General features: G+C 59.1%; 2 protein-coding genes and 1 long non-coding RNA gene across 9 annotated transcripts in view; 1 reads left to right on the top strand and 2 right to left on the bottom strand.

Moving 5' to 3' along the window:
* LDB3 (LIM domain binding 3) overlaps positions 1–5,513 on the bottom strand; it is a 61,250-nt gene extending 55,737 nt beyond the window's left edge. For all 6 annotated transcript variants that reach the window (XM_087431798.1, XM_087431799.1, XM_087431800.1 and 3 more), the window contains exon 1: positions 5,421–5,513. In XM_087431798.1, the coding sequence (XP_087287924.1) occupies positions 5,421–5,513 (93 nt within the window). The remainder of the gene's footprint in view (positions 1–5,420) is intronic.
* A 2,985-nt stretch (positions 5,514–8,498) lies between these two features.
* On the bottom strand, positions 8,499–19,547 carry OPN4 (opsin 4). Of its 2 annotated transcripts, XM_087431796.1 has the most exons (11): positions 19,404–19,547; positions 18,021–18,166; positions 17,434–17,469; positions 16,264–16,397; positions 15,480–15,683; positions 14,664–14,835; positions 14,075–14,239; positions 13,030–13,137; positions 11,864–12,044; positions 10,540–10,683; positions 8,499–8,537 (listed from the first exon to the last, which is right to left on the bottom strand). In XM_087431796.1, the coding sequence occupies exons 1-11, from the start codon at positions 19,545–19,547 to the stop codon at positions 8,499–8,501; spliced, it is 1,473 nt and encodes a 490-aa protein (XP_087287922.1). The 2 variants fall into 2 exon arrangements, with proteins under 2 accessions (XP_087287922.1, XP_087287923.1); XM_087431797.1 differs by lacking the exon at positions 17,434–17,469.
* On the top strand, positions 10,661–15,955 carry LOC147916752 (uncharacterized). The gene is made up of 4 exons (XR_015552423.1): positions 10,661–10,942; positions 13,231–13,346; positions 13,684–13,798; positions 14,657–15,955. It is a non-coding gene; the product is annotated as an uncharacterized LOC147916752 (long non-coding RNA).
* Positions 19,548–19,763: the final 216 nt, after the last annotated feature.

Here is a 19,763-nt window from a genome sequence, read left to right as displayed (position 1 = left end):
GGGCAAGGGCAGCTAGTAGATGCTGTGAACTGTGCAACTTCCAGCATCTCCTCCCAACCCTCCGAGGCTGACCACCCCGGGGAGATTTCCCGTGGAGCCCTAAGTGCATTTAACATCATGTGATTAAATTACCGTTAGGCCCTGCTCCACTCCTCTCCCGTCTGGCCTCCCTGGGGCCTGGCTCCATTCCTCACCCTCTCACTGGAACATTCTGTCCCCCATGGATCCACTCCTCAACCCCATCCTGGCCAATAAACAAGTCAGAGTCTGGTCTATGCTCAAAAAGCATCTCTTTGCACAGAGGATTTTCAAGGCAGTGAAACTACTGTGTATGATGCTATAGTGGTGGATACATGTCATTACACATTGGTCCAAACCGTAGAATGTACAACATCGAGTGAACTCTAATGTAAACTATGGACTCTGGGTGATAATAAAGTGTCAATGTAGGTTCATCAATTGAAACAAAGTACCTCTCTGGTGTGGGATGTTGATAGTGAAGGAGGCTGTGTGCACATAAGGGCAGGAGGCATTCGGGAAATCTCTGTACCTTCCACTCCATTTTGCTGTGAAGCTAACAATGCTTTAAAAAAAAAAAAAAGTCTAGGGGCCAGCCCGGTGGCGCAAACGGTTAAGTGCGTGCGCTCCGCTGCGGGTTCGCCAGTTCAGATCCCGGGCGCACACCGAGGCAGCGCTTGTCAAGCCATGCTGTGGTGGCATCCCGTATAAAGTGGAGGAAGATGGGCATGGATGTTAGCCCAGGGCCAGTCTTCCACAGCAAAAAGAGGAGGATTGGCAGATGTTAGCTCAGGGCCGAACTTCCTCACACAAAAAAACAAAAATAAAAAAAAATAAAGTCTTAAAAAAAGTCTCTTCCTCTCCTTGCCTTAGCTGCCCCAACCGGCTCCTGTCACACGTCTCTCCCTCTCTTCACCTCCAGGCTTCTCTAAGAAGTGACTGGCAGGTCCTCCCTCTGCAGTCTCCCGTCCCTCTCACACACAGCCATCTGGCTTTGGTCTCCACCACTCCACTCATACCAATGACCTCCCTATGCCCAAAGCTAGGGGTCACCGGTTCCCTTTCTAGCTGACCACACACTTCCCTGGTCTTCTGAGTCTCTCTCTTCTCCTCTTGTCCAGGCCCACAGTTCTGTCTGTGTCCTGGATGTCACCGGTAGAATGCTTCCGTGGACATGTCACTCTTACTGGGCCCCAGAGAGCACTGGGACACAGCAAGGTTGGCTTCGTGTCTCTTAGGATGGTTCCTGGGCAGAGGTGGAATCTGGCTCCAAAGTGGTGGAGAAGCTGCATTTGGGAATGGGAGGGCCCACTGCGGTGCCTTTGCTATCATGGACAGCCCCTGGACGCGAGGGGACCGTGCAGAGAGGGACGGAGGACTTGGGGGAGGGGGAGACATCTCCCTGGCAGGAGGGCTGCCCCAGCAGGGTCCTGTGGCGTCGCTCAGGAAGCCCTGCTCTCCTCACACTTGCTGCTGTCCACGACGCCTTCAGCCCCAGGAGCCCTGGGGGCTGCCCAGGAAGTTGCACTGGTCCTGTGTCCTGGCCCAGGGCCTTAGAGAGTCTGCTCCCCAGGACTGTGCCAGCCTCATGCCCACTCCCTTCAGGGCCCTCAGGGTCAGAGACAGCTCTGAGCACCAGGGAGGGGACGCATATGGAGAGAGGACCTCGCTGGGGACCTCTAAGAACGCATTCCCCAGCGGTGGGCCTCTGTCCCGTTATCTTCCCCACTCATTGATTCGGGGAGGCCCGGCCAGCCTCGCAGAGCCCTCCGGAGGCTCGCCTGACCTTCAGCATGGCTATAAACAGCAGGGCCTGTCAGCACTGCTAGGCGCTGCCCAGGAAACAGCACGACGGCCTCAAAATTCCAGGAATCACCGGCACAGCCACCCCAGAATGGTCTTGGCCTGTCCCCCTCCCCCTCCCTGGGGACCCTCCGTCCTCTGCGTCCCCACCTAGCCAGGAGAGTCTGATAAATACTGGAACCGAACACAGCAAAGGGGCAGAGGCCCCTGGGCTAGTAGGTGAGGCCCTAAGGGACAGAGGCTTTGGAGCGTAGAGACAGGCCCTCCGGGGCCAGGCCCAGCTCCACAACTCCCCCATCCTCACAACCCGCCTCTGTGGAACAGCAGGCCTCAAGTGTTTTCATAAGTGTGTGTTAGAAAGCTCTCTCACCCACGTGCTCTTGGGAAGGCAGTGTCCCCAGTTTACTGATGAGAAAACTGAGGCTGAGCAGGGGAACTGACGTTTCTAAGGTGACACAGGTGTGAGCAGCTGAGTTGAACAGAAGCATAAGCCTCTTCGTGCAGAGGGCTGTGACCTGCACCGGGGGTGGCAAGGCCCAGACGTGGCCCCAGCCCCTGGCCTAGCTGCTCTGAGAGGGTGGGGCTGGCCTTTGGAGCAATCCCCCTGCGGCTGCTCCCACCCCTCCCCCGCTTCCTGGAGGACTGGCTAGGGTTGGGGGAGGGTGGGGTGAGAGGGCAGCTCATGTTGCAGGCCCAGCCGCACCTGTCCAGGATAAATAAAGGCATTTCCCCCCACCCTCCTAGTCTCCCTCTTAAACCCGCTTCTCTGTGGGTCCTCAGGCTGAGACCCACTGAAAGGAGGCCTTGAGGGGCTGCTACTGCCCCAAGGTTGATACTGTGGGGCCAGAGGGAGCCACCACCCAGCCTGCAGGTTGCCAGCTTTTTTACAGGAGATGCTGCAGCAGACAGGGACAGGCCCCACTCAGTGCTTTTCTGCTACTCCCTACCCAGAGGGGTCAGGGGGCAGGCATGGGAATTAGGGGTTACCAAGGACACAGGAGCTCACGAACAAATTCAAGCCTCAGTTTACCCAGCTCTGAAGTGAGATGGTAATTCCAGCCCTGCCTGCTGTGCATGTGCCTCTGGTGCCAGCCCCTGCTGAGAATGAGCAGGCCTTGCCTTTGCTGATCCTCCACTGCAGTATGCCACTACTGCCCTGTTGCAAAGGCTCAGGCCAGGACACTTGAGCATCCCTTGGCCAGCGGTGGGAAGTGGGTCATGGCTGGGGTGGGAGTAGGGTTCCTCCAGAGAGCTCTGGCCCTGCATCCCCTTGAGGGAGAAGTTCCTGGTGCAGAAAGGCCTTGAGAGCCCCAGCAGGAAATACCACAGCCCTGGTGGGATGACAAGGCTGAGTGTCCCAGAGCCTGCCTGGCCAGAAGCACTGAGCCTGGGACACCAAGCCCAGGGTATCAGTGGCCCACCAGAGGAATTTATCCAGAGACTCTAAGCCCTGGGGAGGCCCCAGCATCCAGTCCGTCTTGCTCCATGGCCTTGGTGATTTGGGGGGTGCCCCTGAAGAAAGCTGAGAGGCCATTATGTCCATCCCCCGATGCCCTGCCTAAGCTGTGAGTTCTATTTTTAAAAGTCCCCCCTAGTTACTGACTCCAGTACATCCCAATACACCCCCTCCCCTCAGTGAGGACATTCTTCCTGCTGTCTAGCTTAAGGCCTCTGTGCTGCAATTTAAGCCCTGGGCCAGCTGGGGCCAGGTGGCACATAGACCCTGGGTGAGGTAATTGGCTATCCTGGGTGCCGCTGAGCCAGGAGGCTAATTTCCATCCTCAGGGACGGGACAGGGAGCACCAGCAAGAGGCCTTGAGGATGTAGGGCTGGGGGATCTGGGCTCTGTCCCAGGTGTGGGAGGCCAGTGGACCCACGAGAGTGAGGGTGGATGGTCCCGCCTCATACAGGGAGGAGACCTGCAGACATGGGGGTGGGGAGTGTGCAGGGTCCCGGGGAGGGTGGAGTCCACGGGGCTCAAATGCCCATGTGTCACCATATCATCAGGCAACGTGTGCGAGGCTCTGGCTGTCCTTTTAGTACCGGACCCTGTGGTCTCCACGGTAGTGGGTCTGGAGGGGTGGAGTTAGAATGAGCTCGGTTTAGAATGAGCCAGATCTCCAGCAGAAGGATGGAAGGGAAGGCCTTTTCCCTGGACTGGAAGGCCGGTGCCCCTCCCTGGAGGAATGTGGCCTCTACAGCTATTACGAGGCTTCATGGCACCTCTGAGTGGGGCTTCTCCTTCTTGGGGGCCCCCAAGTGCCCACATCAGGTTCCACAACCAAGCCTTCTCCTCCAGTCGGGGCATTGTCTCCTGCCCCCTCTGCCAAGCAGCTTTCAGGCCTTCCCTGGCTGTCCACCTCAGTGCCACCCTCCCCCCACCTCCTCCCGCCAAGGGCCAAGGCAAGTCTCTGCTGCTCTGGAGAAGAAACAGTCTCTCGGTCCCAGGTGGGCAGCAGCCCAGACACCACTGCCCATCCATCACGCTCCAGTGACAGCCCAGGTCCTCAGCCTTCCCCCTCTGCCCGCACTAGCACTGTGGGGGCTCAGCCTTGGCCTCACCCCACTAGGCAGGGCTTGTCTCTGCCCTCACATACCTCACAGTCCACCCTGAGCCCTGGGGCCTTCAGCCCCAGCTCTGCTGGACTTGCTGGGGAGTCCATTTACTTGACAAATGTCACCTAAGCACCTACTGTGTTCTTGGGACTGGTGTAGGTGATGGGGACACAGCAGTGGTTAAAAAAAGTCCCCTCCTCTCGAGCAGATCTAGCTTTTCACCTCTCTGGGCTTCAGTGTCTCTAGCTGGGCAATAGAGTTACTCAGACAATCTCCAATGTTCTGTGACATCCCCATCAGGTAGTGCTGTGCCCCGACCACAGACACTGTAGGACACACGGGCCATTTCCCCAGGGGAGCATGGGGAACAAGACGTGAGACAGGCAGGCAGAGCAGGGCTGAGTGAGTGTGTAGGTACTTGGGCAGGTGAGGGAGGAAGGCCTAACTCCACGACGCCAGTGCGAGGCCCCTGGCAAGCTCAGGAAGGCGGATGGAGGAGGAGGCTATTATCTCAGGTTTGGGATGGAGCAGGTGCTGGAGCCCAGTAACCATCCCAGCCCAGCCCTGAGACCCGACAGCAGGGCAGCCAACACCAGCAGATCTATCCGCCTGCCTGTCACCTGCCCTCCCCATGCTAGGAGTGCTCTCTCTCCCAAGCAGCTGCCCACTTCCAGGCAGATGCTCCAGGCTTAGGGACACCTTGAGCCCACCCTCCTTGGGAAGGGCTTAGGAAGGCACTGTACTCTCTGTCCACCTGCCTGCCTGCCCTGCAAACTTGGCATTTCCTTCTCTGCTCGAAACACCCACCACTTGGCCAAGTTCCGCACTCATAACAGGCTGGCCAGTTCAGGTGGGCAACAGCAGTGGCCAAGACCAGGGGCCTGTGGCAACATCCAGCTGGGTCCATTCCCACCCCCAGATCTGGGATGGGGCATGCTCTGCTTTCCAAAAGTCTCGGGAAGGACCGACGGACAGATGCACACACACTCCTCTGAGCATGCCCCACCCCGGCGGGTGCCAGGCTGTGGGCAGTGCACACTCACCCGGGAGATAGTGAGCGGCATGTTGAAGTCCTTGCCCCCCTGCAGACGGAAGCCCCAGGGCCCAGGCCCGGTCAGGGTCACACTGTAGGACATGCTGGTGCTGACAGCGGCGGCGTCTGCGGATGAGGGGAGAAGAGTGGAGTGAGAGAGCCCTCACGCGCCCGCCTTGCCAGCCCATATCCCAGCCCCTGCCCCGACCCTCAGCCTTGCCTGCTCCGTCCCCTGCTGCCTGGCCAGGCTGTGTGGAGCTCCTGAGAGGCTCCTAAGAATAGCTGGGAACGAATGCCATCGACACTGATATCTGCCCTCTGCTGCGCCCATAAATGGACTGTAACCCTACACTGTGCCTGCCCACCCATGGCCTCCCAGCCAGTCCACCGTGACTCACGCGGCTAATATAGCCCTGGGGAGGGCTGTCCGGCACCCAGCATCCCCCCAGGGGGCAGGATAGGGGACCAGCCAGGTTGGTGATAATGCTCTTGCTTCCCTGCTCTCTTCTCCTTGCTCCCCGTGCCCTCTGGAGAGCCCAGACGTGTGCTCTCTCTGCCCAGCTGAACCCAGCTCTTTGCCCAGAAGACCATGGCTGAGTGCCTGGGCAGAGCTTTGTAACGTATGTCTTTGCTGCCATGTGCTCCCAGGTGAGGACCCGAGGTTGTGCCTTATCCAGTTTGGAGCCCCGGTGGTATCTAGGACTGAGCTGAGCCTCCAGCTGGTCTGGACAGAGCTTCAGCTCAGGAGCCCAGCAACTGGCCCAGGGTTGTCCAGCCATAAAAATGATCATCATAAGAGCAGCAGCTGGGAACAGCCAAGCTCAGCTCTGGGCTCTTCATGCCATTATCCCCTCAGATCCTGAGAGGCTGTTGCCTCAGCCCGTGGGAAACAAGGCTCAGAGAGGTTAAGAAACTTCTCCAAGGTCACAGAGGGAGTAAACCCAGGCCACGCTGGGGACTCATGCTGGATAATGGGCTCCTAGTGGCTGCAGGCGCCTTACAATGTCTGGCGGGGCGGTCGGGGGACCTGCCTGCACCCTCAGCACAGGATCTGAAAGTAGGTCTGGGTCAGGTCCACACCCTCCAGACCCTCTAGGGGCCCAGCGATTATTCCTGGCTCTCCTGTCTCATTTGTGCTCTGGAAAACTTGACAGCAGCATGGAAAGCTCCAGCTGCCAGTGTCGCATGCCAGGCCCTGGTGCCCTTTGCGCAGGAATGGCAGGGGGCAGGGAGGAGGGGAGAAGATGCCATTTGCTCAGCTGCTGGGACTTGGGGCCAGAGGGGGCAGGGAGGGGGGAGTGTGTGCGATGTGTTCAGCTGGTAAACCAGAGACAGAGTGTTCTGGGTGGGGGCCTCTCGGGACTCTTGCCAGTGTGGGCCCAGATACCTTCAGAAGCCCTTCTCTAGAAGAGACCTAAGGCCTCGTGTGGTCAGGAGACAGATTAGGGCCCACTGCAGCTCCAGGCAGGAAAAACTGAGGCTCGAGGAAGGTGACGGGCTGGTATCTCTCTGGTTCTTCCAGAGGGCTCTGGCCTGAGCTGGGCCCTGAGCACTCTGTGCAGGCCTGGGTGTGAATTGCCAGCACCCCACCTCATGCTCTAGGTCTGGCATGTACAGTGCGCATGGTAGAAGGAGTCCCCACATCACAGGGGCATTTGGTAATTTGCCCAAGGTCACAAAAATATCAAGTGGGAGAAGCCAGGGAGGGATCTGTGTTGTTTCCCCCACTTTACCACCTCCTCTGCCCATATCATGCAACCCAGCCAGCAGCTCATGGCCAGCGCCTTGACCCTCCCCTCCCCCATACTATCTTCTGCCCCTCCCCTAGGCTCTATCCCATCCATCGCTGACTCCAGCCTTATCCCCTTTCCTAGCCAGGTCTGTCTTGCCAGGCTGGGGAGGACCCAGCAGCAGGGCATATCAGCAGGGCCTGACCAGTGTGGGGAAAGGAAGGAGGCAACCCTGCACAGGGAGGGGAAGCCCCGGGCTAGGCTGTACCTTGAGCTGCAGGCTCTTTCTCTGGACTGGGGCACCCGCCTGATGCCTGCTGCTGCCTCTGGGGAAAGGGAGGGGCAGTGGGAAGGATGCTCTTAAAGGGGAAGGCCATCCTCCCTCCATCTGCCTCCCTTGGGACACCCAAAGCTAGCCAGAGAGCAGCTGGTACCCAGAGGCTGGGCGGAAGCTGCTTCCTGACAACAGCAGCTCACCGGGGAGTTGGGGGGTGGTGGGGGCAGGCCTGGTCTTTGTCCCTCCTCCACTCTGTCCCCTGCAGTTTGAGATGGGGGCTTCAGGAGTGAGAGTCATAAGGTGCGGGACAGAGGGAGGGGAGGAAGAGAGGCTACTGTGAGCATCAGAGGCCAGGTGCCAGGTCTTTCTCCCATCACAGCACCAATAAGTAGAGACCATGCTTGTCCGAGAATACCTTCTTTGTTTTTTATTTTCCTATACCTCGTCAGAGACACATAGCACTGGGATGAACTTAGACCACTGATTTGAAACAAACCACAGGTGCAGTTTGTGCTTGGTGTGCATGCAAATATGTACATATAGGAGAGTGTGCCCGAAAATGCATGTGTGCACAAGAGCGTGGGCCACGGCGGAAAAGGTACGCTGCAGGAGAAGCTAGAGGTAACACTTTCCAGCACATGAAGGTCTGTGCTCGTCTTCAACTGCTGGCTGTGGCAGATGCAGTGCTGGCCTTCCCGTGCCAGTGACATGCCCAGGCCGGGTGCAGAGGCATCTCATAAATAACTGACGTGTCCCACGGAGCCATCACCATTGTCATCGCCTGGACAATCACAGCACACAGCCTTGGAGGAGAGGTGGGAGAACTCCAGGAAGCGGGAGGGCCTGGGACCCCACTCTTCAGGCTGGGCCTGGGGTGCAGGCTGCTGAGATGAGAAGTGGGCTCAGACCACTTAGCAGGGTAGGAGTTTTGTGGTATGGGGCCATGAATCCAGCACAGCATGGGTGACAAAGTCCACTTCCAAAGCCCGCAGGCTCACAGGGTGATCCTGGGTCTGTGAGTATGAGGGAGACATGAGGCAGCTGGACATGTCCCAGAAGAAAGGGGGAGCCAATGGTCGCCCTACATCCTGGGGTCCAAGCTGGGGAGCAGCCCCTTGGTCTGAAAACAAACAGCACACACACATCTGTTTAACCCAAGGATGTCCCACTGGGAACAGTCTCCCAATGACCATCTGTGCTTAGGGTCACCAAATGGTGAAGGGAGGGGGCATGGAGGGGCCAGGTTGTGGCCTGGCTGGGGGATGGACCGTCCACCAGACCACATGCAATGTGACCTGGAGGATGGAGCTGGCAATATCTAAGGCCGCCTGCAGGACGTCCCCCTAGGATGTCCCCCAGGCTCTCGGACTCCAGCCTGAGCTCTCCTCACCCACACCATCCAATTCTTCCCTTCCCTCCATTCCTCATCCGCATGAATAGGCTCTGGCACCTCCTCTCTCCCTGCAGCCTTGAACGCCTCACTCCTTGTCTGTCCTACAGCACTAGCTCCTCCGGTCTCCTCCTGACAGCGCATTCCGCTCAGCTTGTCCTTCCCCAGCCCCTGTAGAGGGGCCCAGCCACCCTGCAAAGCTGACCAAGCCTACCCCAGTGCCCCCGCTAAGTCCTCCCAGGGCTCTCTGTCCCCAGGGTCACGCCTGGAGGCCCCTCAGGCCAGCACCTGACGGGGCCTCCCCGCGGCTCCTACCACCTCCTGTCCCTCTTCCCTTCCACATCCCCACTGCCAGCTCCCAGGGTCCGTTGGCTGCTCCTGGGGTCACAGGGCGACATTGTGTTCCAGGACATGCCGAGCTCCCCTGTGGCCCACTGCATTCACATGAGCGGTTTCTTTAGTCTGAACCTCTAATCCACCCCCACCAGCCTGCATGGCAATCCCTGCTTCACCTCTGCCTTACCTAGGGAGCCCTCGGGGACTTGCCTCTGCTTTCAGCACCCCGTGTGCTGACACCTCAATGGCAGTGCTTATCATACGTGTTAGGTGACTGCCGATGTGCTGTCCCTCTCTGCCCAGCGCCCCACCCCAGCCCGGTATTCCCTCCAGGACAGGCTCTGTGCCTTTCATCATTCCCTCACCGGCCTGGGGGGCACTGCCTGCTGGGCTGGCCTCCGTGGCCATGCACAGTGCCCGGGCCCAGGGCTGGGCACTGAGTCCTCCCTAGGGCTGGAGCATCAGGGGAGGGTGCTCCCTGGGATGGGAACGCTGGGGGAGGGAGAGCCTCTACAACTGTAGGGAGCAGCCCAGGGCTCGCCTTCTCTGGGACACGCAGTGAGCAGCCTTGGGGAAGGAAGGCAGAAAGCTGCCTTTGGTCCTGGGCTTGCTGGGGAAGCCCGAGAGAGGCCCGGAGCTGTTGTGTGGGTGTGAGCGGAGGGCAGGGTGGGGAGCTGTCAGCCAAGGAGGAAGGACAGCCTCAGGTCCTGCGCACATGGCATTTCCAGCGTTCCAGAATATGGCCTTCTCTAATCGCCATCGACATTCCGTTCCATAGGCACTTGGGCTGACAGCTGGCCTTCTTTTAATAGCCACAAGTATTCTGGGTGACATCCTAATCTCAGGGCATTCAGAGCGAGCACATACACAACTTGCAACACCCCCCCAGGTATGCTCAGCCTCCAATCGCACAGAGAGGTACACACCACTTGCACTTGGTCACACGCACAGCTCAGGGCAGACATTCTGCGGCACACTCAATCCCATGCCCTGTGGTGTCACAGTGACGGAAAGCATGTGCCGGCATGAGTCACACTCCACCGGCTGCGCGTCACATACCCTCATGGTCACACACACTTACACACAGGCAGTACATTCATCAGGGTGTGGTATAGCCACCACCACCTGCTGTGTTAGTGCATCGTCAGGGTCAGACACTCAGGTGCAATCACAGACCACACTGGGGCCTGCTTGGAGCATCTTGGAGTCACAGAGTCCCCCCAAGCCCCCGAGGGCAGCAAGGGAAAGCTGGGAGGTGCAGGGAGGGCATTGGCGGTGATTCCCAGAGGGCATTGCGTCTGCCCGTGAGAACAAGCCTCTCTTACCTGGCCACTCCCGGGGCTACATGCCCCCTGTCCCCACCCTTTACAGATTGACAGGTGCCGGGCCCAATCACCTTCTGGGGAGCCTCTGCTTCCCATCCCTGGGACCTGGGAGGAGCCTTGGCTTCCATATCCTCCAGGCCTTGACCACAGGGGGGCCATCCACTCATTTGCTGGGCAGCCGCCCACACAGCTGCTGCCTCCGTGTCCATCCAGCCCTGGGGGAGGTGGGAGAGTCACTGTGAGGTAAGAGGGACACTCTGCAGTCTTGGTCCTGCCCCCTCCCCGACCAGGCCTTTCTCTCTCCTCCCCACAGATATTCACTGGGGTGAGGCCCACGACGCTGTATGCAGGATTGTTCGTCAGCAAATCCCTGCGAACTGTGAGTGCATGTGCTAGGGCGTGTGTGTGTGCTCATGCGCCTTCTTAGGCTTGTGGGATGGTGTGACTTCAAGAGGATCTAGGCCTTGTCAACAGGTAAGATTCACTCCTGCAGTCGTTCACTGCAGTGGTTCAGGGAAGGGACAGCTCCTCCTCAGCGCCTCAACTGAGACCCCCAGGGATGCGGGCAGTGGGAGAAGGTCAGTGGAGGCTCTTGGTGAGGCCCACAGTGGGCCCTGTAGACACAACGATGGAGGAGCCTGAGTGTGGCTGGGGACAGGAGCCCACGGTGCAGGGAGCTGTCCTGGGGACATCAGGGGCCATCGCAGCTCCAGGCCCCAAGGCAGGGCTGGCAGGCTGGTAGCTCCCAGGGCCAACAACAACTGCGGGGTTAGCACCTACCCATGGGCACCCTAGCCAGTCTTGGACGTAGAGACAACAGTTTTCCCTTTCAGAGGAGGACACAGAGGCTCAGAGAGGGTGAGTGACCTGCCCAAGCTCACACAGTGAGGACGTGGTAGAGCTGAGGCTTGAATCCAGGTCCCTGGGCTCCAGGGCCAGTGCTCTTTCTACTGTATCTTGTGGGATCTTCAAGGTTCCCAGAAGGAGGGGACTTAATGCTGAGAACAAAGGGCCCTAAGCTAGCTCCTGCCTCTCTCTCCAGAGGCCCATCGAGGGCCAAAAATCCTAGTCTTTTCAATCTGTGGCTCTAAGCCTCTGTGATAGTGCCAGCATGGAAAAGAGATGGCCTGGAGTTGGAGGACCCCTGTTCAGTCCTGGCCCTGCTGCTGGGTGACCTTAGGCCAACCCATCGCCTCTCTGGCCCCAGTGCCCCTGCCTATTGAGAGGATGATGCATGGGAAGGCCATGCAGAGGTTGTGAGGAGCTCTTGCTGCCAGTGTCCCAGGGTCCTGAGGGTCCCTGAGTCTCAGAGGCAGCCCTGCCCAGAGGCCAGAGGCTGGCCTGGTTGAGGAAAGGATGGCGAGGTGCGAGCCAGGGAGGGCCCAGCATCCTTACCACTTCGCTCTCAGAGCCTAGGGACGCTTGGCGCCTCCGTCCAGAGATCCAGCTGAGGTCCGAGCCCTGGCTGCTCAGTGTGGAGCGGTGGGTGGAGCGGTAGCTGGTGTACGGGCGAGTGCGCTGGTCCGACACGCCCAGCAGCACCCCCAGGCAGGGCAGGTGCTGGGCGATGGCCATTCTGCAGGGACAGCACATCTGGTTAGGGGGATGGACAGACAGACATGAGGTGGATGGGGATGGATGGACAGACCAGTACATGACTAATGGGGGTGGACAGAGAGCCACAGGGGAAACAGGGAGGTTCAGACATTGGGGTTATAAGGAGAGACAGACAGACGATGGGGTGATGGGAATGGACAGAAAGACACTGGGAATCACAGGAAGTGATGAGGAAGGACAGACAGATGCTGGGGTGAAGGAGACTGACAGGCTCACAGGGATGGGGATGAACAGACAGATGATGGGGCTGTGGACATGGAGAAAGGCACTTAGGGTAGCAGGTTCAGCCAGGCGGTCGGTTCTAGCCCTCAAGTGGCTGGCCCAAGTCACATCTCTGCAAATGGGACCTGGGACACTCCTGGGCAGCCTCTGAGCTGGGTGGGCTGAGGCCTGAAGCTGCCTCAGCAGGGCGGTGAGTGACTGACACCACCAGGCAAAAGGAAGCACTGAAGTTCCTCGCGTGCGGGAGGCCATCCATGCTGGGATCCTACCAGCAGAGAGCACTGGGCCAGAGCCACCGCCAGGCCTTGGCCAGGGCCTTTGAAGTGGAGCCACCGAGCTTTCCCTGCTGTGGACTCTCCAGGATGTCGCTGTCTCGGGGGCTTCTCTTTGCAGGGGGCAGCACTGCAGATTTTGGGCCTCGCCTCCAAAAATCCCATAGTTAGGGTAGGACACTGCCCAGAGAGCCCTGATATCCCTCCAATTGAGCCCCCTGGGAATCTGGGGCACCAGAGGGGGTTGTACCAGCTCTAGACTCCACCCAGTATCACTGACTGCTCTCAGCTTCTTAGAGGCCCCCACCCAATGCATAGACAAGAGACAGGAAAGATGGCCAGCCTCCTCCTCTGTTCGCAGGCTCAGGCCTCTATGCCCATGAGGGTGGGCCTGGGGGCCTGGGGCTGGGGCCTGGGGGCCTGGGCCTGGGGCCTGGAGGAGGGCCGCACCTATACTTGGGGTGGATGATGGCATAAATGATGGGGTTGTGGATGGCAGAGGCCTTGGCGATGACAGCTGGCACCGAGTTCATGTAGGGTGTCAGCACATGCGCGTACCTAGGACAGAGAAGCTGTGGTCCCCCTGCCAGCTGCCCCCCCCCCCAAAGACTCCACAGCCCACCCACCCTCTCAGGAACCTTCTTCCTCTAGACCAAACCCTGCTGAGAGTATGGCCCAGCCTGGCCCAGCCCGGCCCAGCCCAAACCAACACAGCCAAGTCAGTCCCGTGGGAGGGACTGCAATGCCAGGGAGAATTCTGATCTGAGGTGAGTAGGAGCCTGGGCAGCAGGGAGGGGCTGGGAAGAAGATGTGCCAGGTTAGGGGGTTTCGCCAGGTCTCACTGTCCCTTGGAGCCTGTGCTGCAAACAATAAACCCTCCCCACCCCTAATGACCCTGGCCCTCTGCCCAGCTCTTCCCATACCCCACCCCAACCCCGATGCCCACTGCTCCCCCGCTTCCCTTAGAGTAACTTCACAGGAGGGCCTGAGAGGGGACCAGGCTGTTTCTGTACAAGGAGAAGTACCCAAACACTTCCCAGGATTAATAGCTCTCACTGTCTCAAAAGTGCTTCTAAAGTCTAGCCTACGTCCATGTTGCTGCAGATGTCCAAGTCCCCACACTGTAGCCACAAAGGACTAGAGGGCAGGAGGGGAGCAGCACCCCTGGCTGGGTGCCCACAGGCCAGGTGAAGAGGGAGCCAGAACCTCCAGGAGAGCCGTGAGTTCCCAAGAGGTCCAGCAGGGCCTGGCTGCCCCCGCAGAACCTCAGGCCAAACCCAGTGTGGTCCAGAGGTCTCCCGCATCTGTCCTCCAGGAACTAGGCAGGACTGGCTGGGATGGGGCACCGCACACCAGTGGGGAGCACAAGGCTGTGCAGCTGGACTTGGGGTGTGAGGACTGCTAGTTTGGACTTGGGCTAGGGAGGGAGAGGCTGTCCCAGGGTTCCCTCCCCCGCCCTTTTAACCCCTGCCCTAGCCCCTTAGCCACTGCCCACCCAGCAAAGGCCATCAGGGCCACCACGGAGTAGGGCGCCCAGGAGAGCACGAAGAGAAGGATGACCAGCAGCACGATCTTGGCCATCTTCCACTCGCTCTGCAGCCGCTGCCGCTGCCGCGGGCACTCACCACCGCCCTCGCAGGCCTGGAAAGTCTGGAGAGCCCTGGGAAGGGCGGAGAGTCTGGGTCTGACCCCACTGGGGTTGCAGTGAGTGCCAGGGTCATGGCCACAGTCGGGGATCCTCCCTGAACCACCCCTGGGGGCACTCGGGAGGGGACCATCCCTTCCAGTGCAGGCAGCCCTGAATCCCAGCAAGTTCTCCATTACACCCAACCTGAGCTGCTTCCTGTGGGTCTACCTGTGGTGTCTTCTCTGCCCCGCAGGCCCCCTGACCAAGCTAAAGGCCTCCTCCTCAGAAGACTCTGGGATCTAGGCACCCACCCCATAAGCATGTGCTCAGCTTGTCTTTGCTCATCTGGAGCGGGGAGGGCCCAGGGGGCGTGGGTGCCTTGGGGTGGGACAGAGGTGGCCCTGGTGAAGGGGCGCAGCCCCCTCCCATCAGCCCCTCCTCCATGCCCAGCTCTTACTGGCCTGTCTCCCGGATGGCCCTGAAGATGAAGACGTAGCAGTAGACGATGACAAGCAGAGGGAGGAAGAACACGAAGCAGATGAGCAGCATGGTGTAGGCGCGGACCGACGGCGTGAAGCTCATGTAGTCCCAGGAGCAGGAGGTCAGCAGCCCCTCTGGCACATAGGCACCTGGGATCCAGGGGCAGGCACTCAGCCTTGCGGCTTTGGATGTGGGGTCTGGGGTCCTGGAACACTGGCCCCAGGCCCAGCCCTGCCCAGTGCAGTGAGGAAGCCGGGGCACGTGGAGGGGAGTTTTCCAAGTTGGTTCTGGCAGGGACACCAGCTCAGGAGACAGCTGCCAAAGCCCACTGGTGCTCATTCTTGCCGGTTTGGAGCAGAGACCTCACCAGAGCCCCAGGGTCCTACTGCCCTGGGCTTCAGCCAGCTTCCTGGTCCTGCCCCAGAAGGGCGGGTGCCTTGCTGCTGACCCTCCTACCTGCTGAAGCCTCACACCCCAACCCCTGCCCATCTGACTTGCTGCAAACTCAGCACCTGTCAAACTAGATGCACCTGTCGCTTCCTGCCACCAAGGAAGCATGCAGTCTTCCCCACTGTATTTAGGGATAGGAGCCCAGGTCATCCTCTGATCACTGATGGTGCAACCTCAGTTTCCCCTGCTGCTCATCATGCCCCCTGAATGTTCATCTGCCTTGAGGCTCAGGCAGTCCCTTGGCTCTTCCTGCCAGCCGATCAACCCAAGTCCACCTACCTGCCCCTTGAACGTGCCCCTCCCAGCTTATCTCCCCCCACCCCAATTCTCCCAGCCCACTTACTCCAGCCAAAGAAGGGTGGCAAACTCCAGGCCAGGGCGTAGAGCCAGACGCCCAGCAGGACAAGCGCTGCCCACCTCTTGGACACCACCCCAATGGTGGCCAGTGGGCGTGTGATCACCAGGTAGCGGTCCAGGGCGATGGCCGTCAGGGTAATCATGGAGGTGATGCCGAAGAGAGCCCCACAGAAGGCATAGAATTCGCAGCCTGTGGGCACAGCTCCCTGACCTCAGCCCTTGGCAGGGAGCCCATCAAGTTCCCGAGGGGAAGGTGCGTCTGGGGATGGCGTGTACTTGGCTCCTGCCCCCACCTCTCAAGAAAAGCAGCCCTGGGCTGGCCCCATGGCTTAGCGGTTAAGTGCATGTGCTCCACTACTGGCGGCCCGGGTTTGGATCCTGGGTGCGCACCGATGCACTGCTTCTCCGGCCATGCTGAGGCCACGTCCCACATACAGCAACTAGAAGGATGTGCAGCTATGACATACAACTATCTACTGGGGCTTTGGGGGGAAAAATAAATAAATAAAAATTAAAAAAAAAAAAAAGAAAGAAAAGCAGCCCTGAGTCCCTCTCCATCTTGCCTACTTGCCACATCTGGCAGAGGCTGGCAGAGGCTTCAGGATGGGAACCGGAGTCTTCCCTCCTGCTTACTCATGGGATTAAGGGTGGCTACCCACTCTCTGCCCAGGAAGAGCAAATCACCTCCTCGTTGGGGCCCCCTCCACTGTGGGTATCCGCTGTCACAACCCTCCTCCACCCTCCAGCAAAAGGGAGCCCCAAGTGTCTACCTGCCTTCCCAAAGAGCCACTGCTTATAGAGGCTGCTGGCGAAGAAGACAGGAGCCTGGGTGAAGGACATGAGGAAGTCGCTGATCGCGAGGTTGATAATGAACATGTTGGCAGGTGTCCTGAGGCCTCTGCTCCTGTGGGCGGGGGAAGCTGTCAGGAGGTGCTTCTGCTGGAGAGATTTCCTCAACTACCTGTACGCGCGCACACACACACACACACACACGCACACACACACACATGAGCGAACACATGCCCATGCACACACACATGCACGCGTGTGCACGCACGCAAGCACAAGCTGCTGGCCCACAGACCCACCCCGCTGCCCGGCAAGTACCAGCCAAACAGCTCTGGAGCCTGGCAGTGTGGGCTGAGAAGTGAGACCCTCAGGGCGGCAACTCTTGCTTTGTGTTCTGGGGGCAGTTCCCTCAGAACGAGGCGGAGAGCAATACCTCTCCCAGGGTTGCTGTGTGGCCCCGCAGAAGCTGGTTTTCAGATGCATCTGAAATTCCCTCTTCTCGCCCTCTGGATTCCCTCTCCGTGACCCACACTTTCTCCTTGGACACACTCTTCATCTTTCTGAGCTCCTCCAGGCCAAGATCTTTTTTTGTGTGCGTGTGTGAGGAAGATCGGCCCTGAGCTAACATCTGCCAATCCTCCTCTTTTTGCTGAGGAAGACTGGCCCTGGGCTAACATCCATGCCCATCTTCCTCCACTTTACATGGGACGCCGCCACAGCATGGCTTAACAAGCGGTGCTTGTTAACAAGCGGTGCGTCGGTGCACGCCCGGGATCCAAACCGGTGAACCACGGGCCACCGCAGCGGAGCGCGCACACTTAACCGCTTGTGCCACTGGGCCGGCCCCAGGCCAAGATCTTTAAGTGGCTTCTCCCTAGGCTCCTCCTCCTGTGTGCTCAGACTATGCCTTCCCACGAGCTTCTCACGCCTCTTTCCTCCTTGGACACCCTTCCCTGTCCCCGTTCTTCCAGTGTCTCTGCAGTCCTCACCCTCACCCACCATCCATCTTCACATCCATGCCCCCATTTTCCAGATAAGAACACTGAGGCTCCCACTCGTGAAGTGGCTTGCTCCAGATCACAGGACTCAGAAAGTGGCACAGCCAGGATTCAAACATTCACTTGCTTGGCACTGTACCTCCACGAACTCACTTAATCATCATATTGACTCCACGAAGTAAATCACAACTCCATTATGCAGACAAGAAAAGTGGACTCAAAGAGGATAAATGACTTGCCCAAAGTCATCTCAGCCAGTAGGTGGTAGAGCTAGGGGTTTGCTTCTCCACCTACGTGTCTCAGCCACTTGGCCTGCAAATGGGGCAGGTGGGGAAGGAAGCCAGGGGTGGTCGCTAAGGGGCTTGAGGACTCAGGACCCTGGCGTCAGGGCTGCTCTTTAAGGCGGAGGAAGGATGCCCACTGGGGCCGACGATGGTGAAGGTGAACGGAGAGCAGGGCAGAACAGGCCAAGACCCGTATATCGTAGGGACACCTGTCCTACACAAAGGGTGTACCTGAGACCCAATTGGTATGTGCCCTGAACTACTTTTTGGCCCCTTCCCTGGGCTTAAAGATCAAGGCCTGGGCCTGAGACCATTGAGGGCTTGGTCCTGCTTCCCCACCCAGCCCCAACAGTGCCCTGGCAGAGCTGGCACCAGCATTCCTGCCGTGTGTTCTGCCCTGTCTCTGCATGGCTGGCCACCCTTAATGCCCAGGCCCCAGCCCCACCAACTGGGCACCTGCAGAAGGTATAGATGACCGTCAGATTGCCCAGCATCCCCGTGAGCCCCACTAGCAGGATCACTGTGCCCATGGTGTAGTGGGCGTGGTCCGGAACATCGACTGTGGGGAAGGGGACCCAGGCATCAGCCTGAGCCCTGGCTGCCTGTGGAGAGATAGAGAAACAAGGGCATCACGTTATCCTGTCACCTTCAAATAGCTCCGAGAAGGAAGAGTTAGGGGTCCCAGTAGGGCAGGTGGAGGAACGAGGCTCAGAGTGGCAAAGCCACTTGCCCACACAGCTAGCAAGTGGTTGAGCCAGAAGGGAAACGCCCGTCTCTCAAATGTTGAGCCCAAGCTCCTATTCCATGGCGCAGAGGTGTAAGGCTTCTAGGAGTGGGCTCAGATCACCTGTTGGAGGCTTGTGGGACCGACAGACACATGTCTGGCAAGCAGGGACGTAGCTGGAGTGACTCTACCTATCCTTGGGGAGAAGGCAGAGCCATCTCCTGGGTGGGTTCCTCTCCGCTGTATGGGCCCTGTCCCAAGTGCTCAAGACAGTCAGCAATGGTATTCCAGGCCCCCTGGACTCTGGTGGGGTGGAGTGGGGTGAGCCCCTATCCTCAGGTGTCCCACCCCCTCCTGAGCCTCAGAGAAGAGGTCGTAGTCTCCCACGGTATAACTGGGTAGGGCTGACCTTGATGCCTGGCATGAGAGAGAGGAAAAGAACTCTCATTAAAAAGAAAGCTTAGGCCTCCCAGGGAGGTCCTGACCCTATGAGGCCACTACAGTGGGCTTTAAAGACCCCTCCCTGCAGCTCCTTTCTGGGAGGAAAAGGATTGGTTTAGTCTCTGTCCTGTCCTGGCCCCTAGAACTAGCAGAGCCCTCCCATCCTGGCCAGGACCTAGGCCAGCACCCTTGGGTCTTGAGGATACCCTCAGCCCTCCCCAAATAATGGTAGAGTTGGTGGGATACAGCCCTGGGGCCCTGGCTAGGATGATGGAGGCAGCAGAAGACTCCTAATGCCTCACTCTGGGCAGGAGAAATCCAGAGGCCTAGGATATGCCTTCCTCTCTGGCAAGGCTATGTGGGGCATCTGACCACCCTCAGAAAGGAGTGGATGCAGCCAAGGGCAGGCCTGGGCCATCTCAGCCCCCTGTCCCTCAGCACTGGCCTTTCTGTTCCTTGAACGCTCCCCATGGGGAAGGACATTTTCCCCACTGTCCTCTCTTGGCCTCTTTGTGTAGGGCAGGCTCAGAGAGGTCCAGTAACATGCCCAAGGTCCCACAGCAGAGCTTAGGCCCTTTCTCTCTCCCTGTCAAAGCCCCTGTGTGTCCCCAGGAGGGGGACCAGGGTGGGGGGAGGCAAGGCTCTGTGTGTGCACATGCTCGCCTCAGGCTTACCGTGGGACTGACAGGCAGAGGTTGGCCCAGGCTGGAGGCGCTGCTCTGGGAGCTGTCCCACCTGCTGGGTGAGGCTGAGGTGGCCACACAGCTGGGTTCCTGGCCCGGGCCCAGAGAGACTCGCGGCACTGAAGGAGGGTTCATCCTGAGGTGAAGTGGTCCTTTCTTGAGCCCACAGAGAAGTCAAGGGTACAGGGAGCTCAGGACGTTAGCTGTGCCCAGTCTCCCAACTTTCCTCCATCCTCAGCACCCCTGCCCGCTCCGCCGGCTGCCTGCTCCTGCGTCCAGCATGGACCCAGGCTGGAGCTGCTCTTGGGGCTGGTGGCTGCTCTGTATCCAGTGAAGCACAAAGGAGCGAGT

Source organism: Ceratotherium simum, chromosome 6 (assembly GCF_057802395.1).
Source record: "Ceratotherium simum simum isolate JZ-2026a chromosome 6, ASM5780239v1, whole genome shotgun sequence".
Taxonomy (NCBI): domain Eukaryota; kingdom Metazoa; phylum Chordata; class Mammalia; order Perissodactyla; family Rhinocerotidae; genus Ceratotherium; species Ceratotherium simum.
The sequence above is the reverse complement of the archived record's forward strand: the minus strand, read 5'-3'. Positions and strand labels throughout refer to the sequence as shown.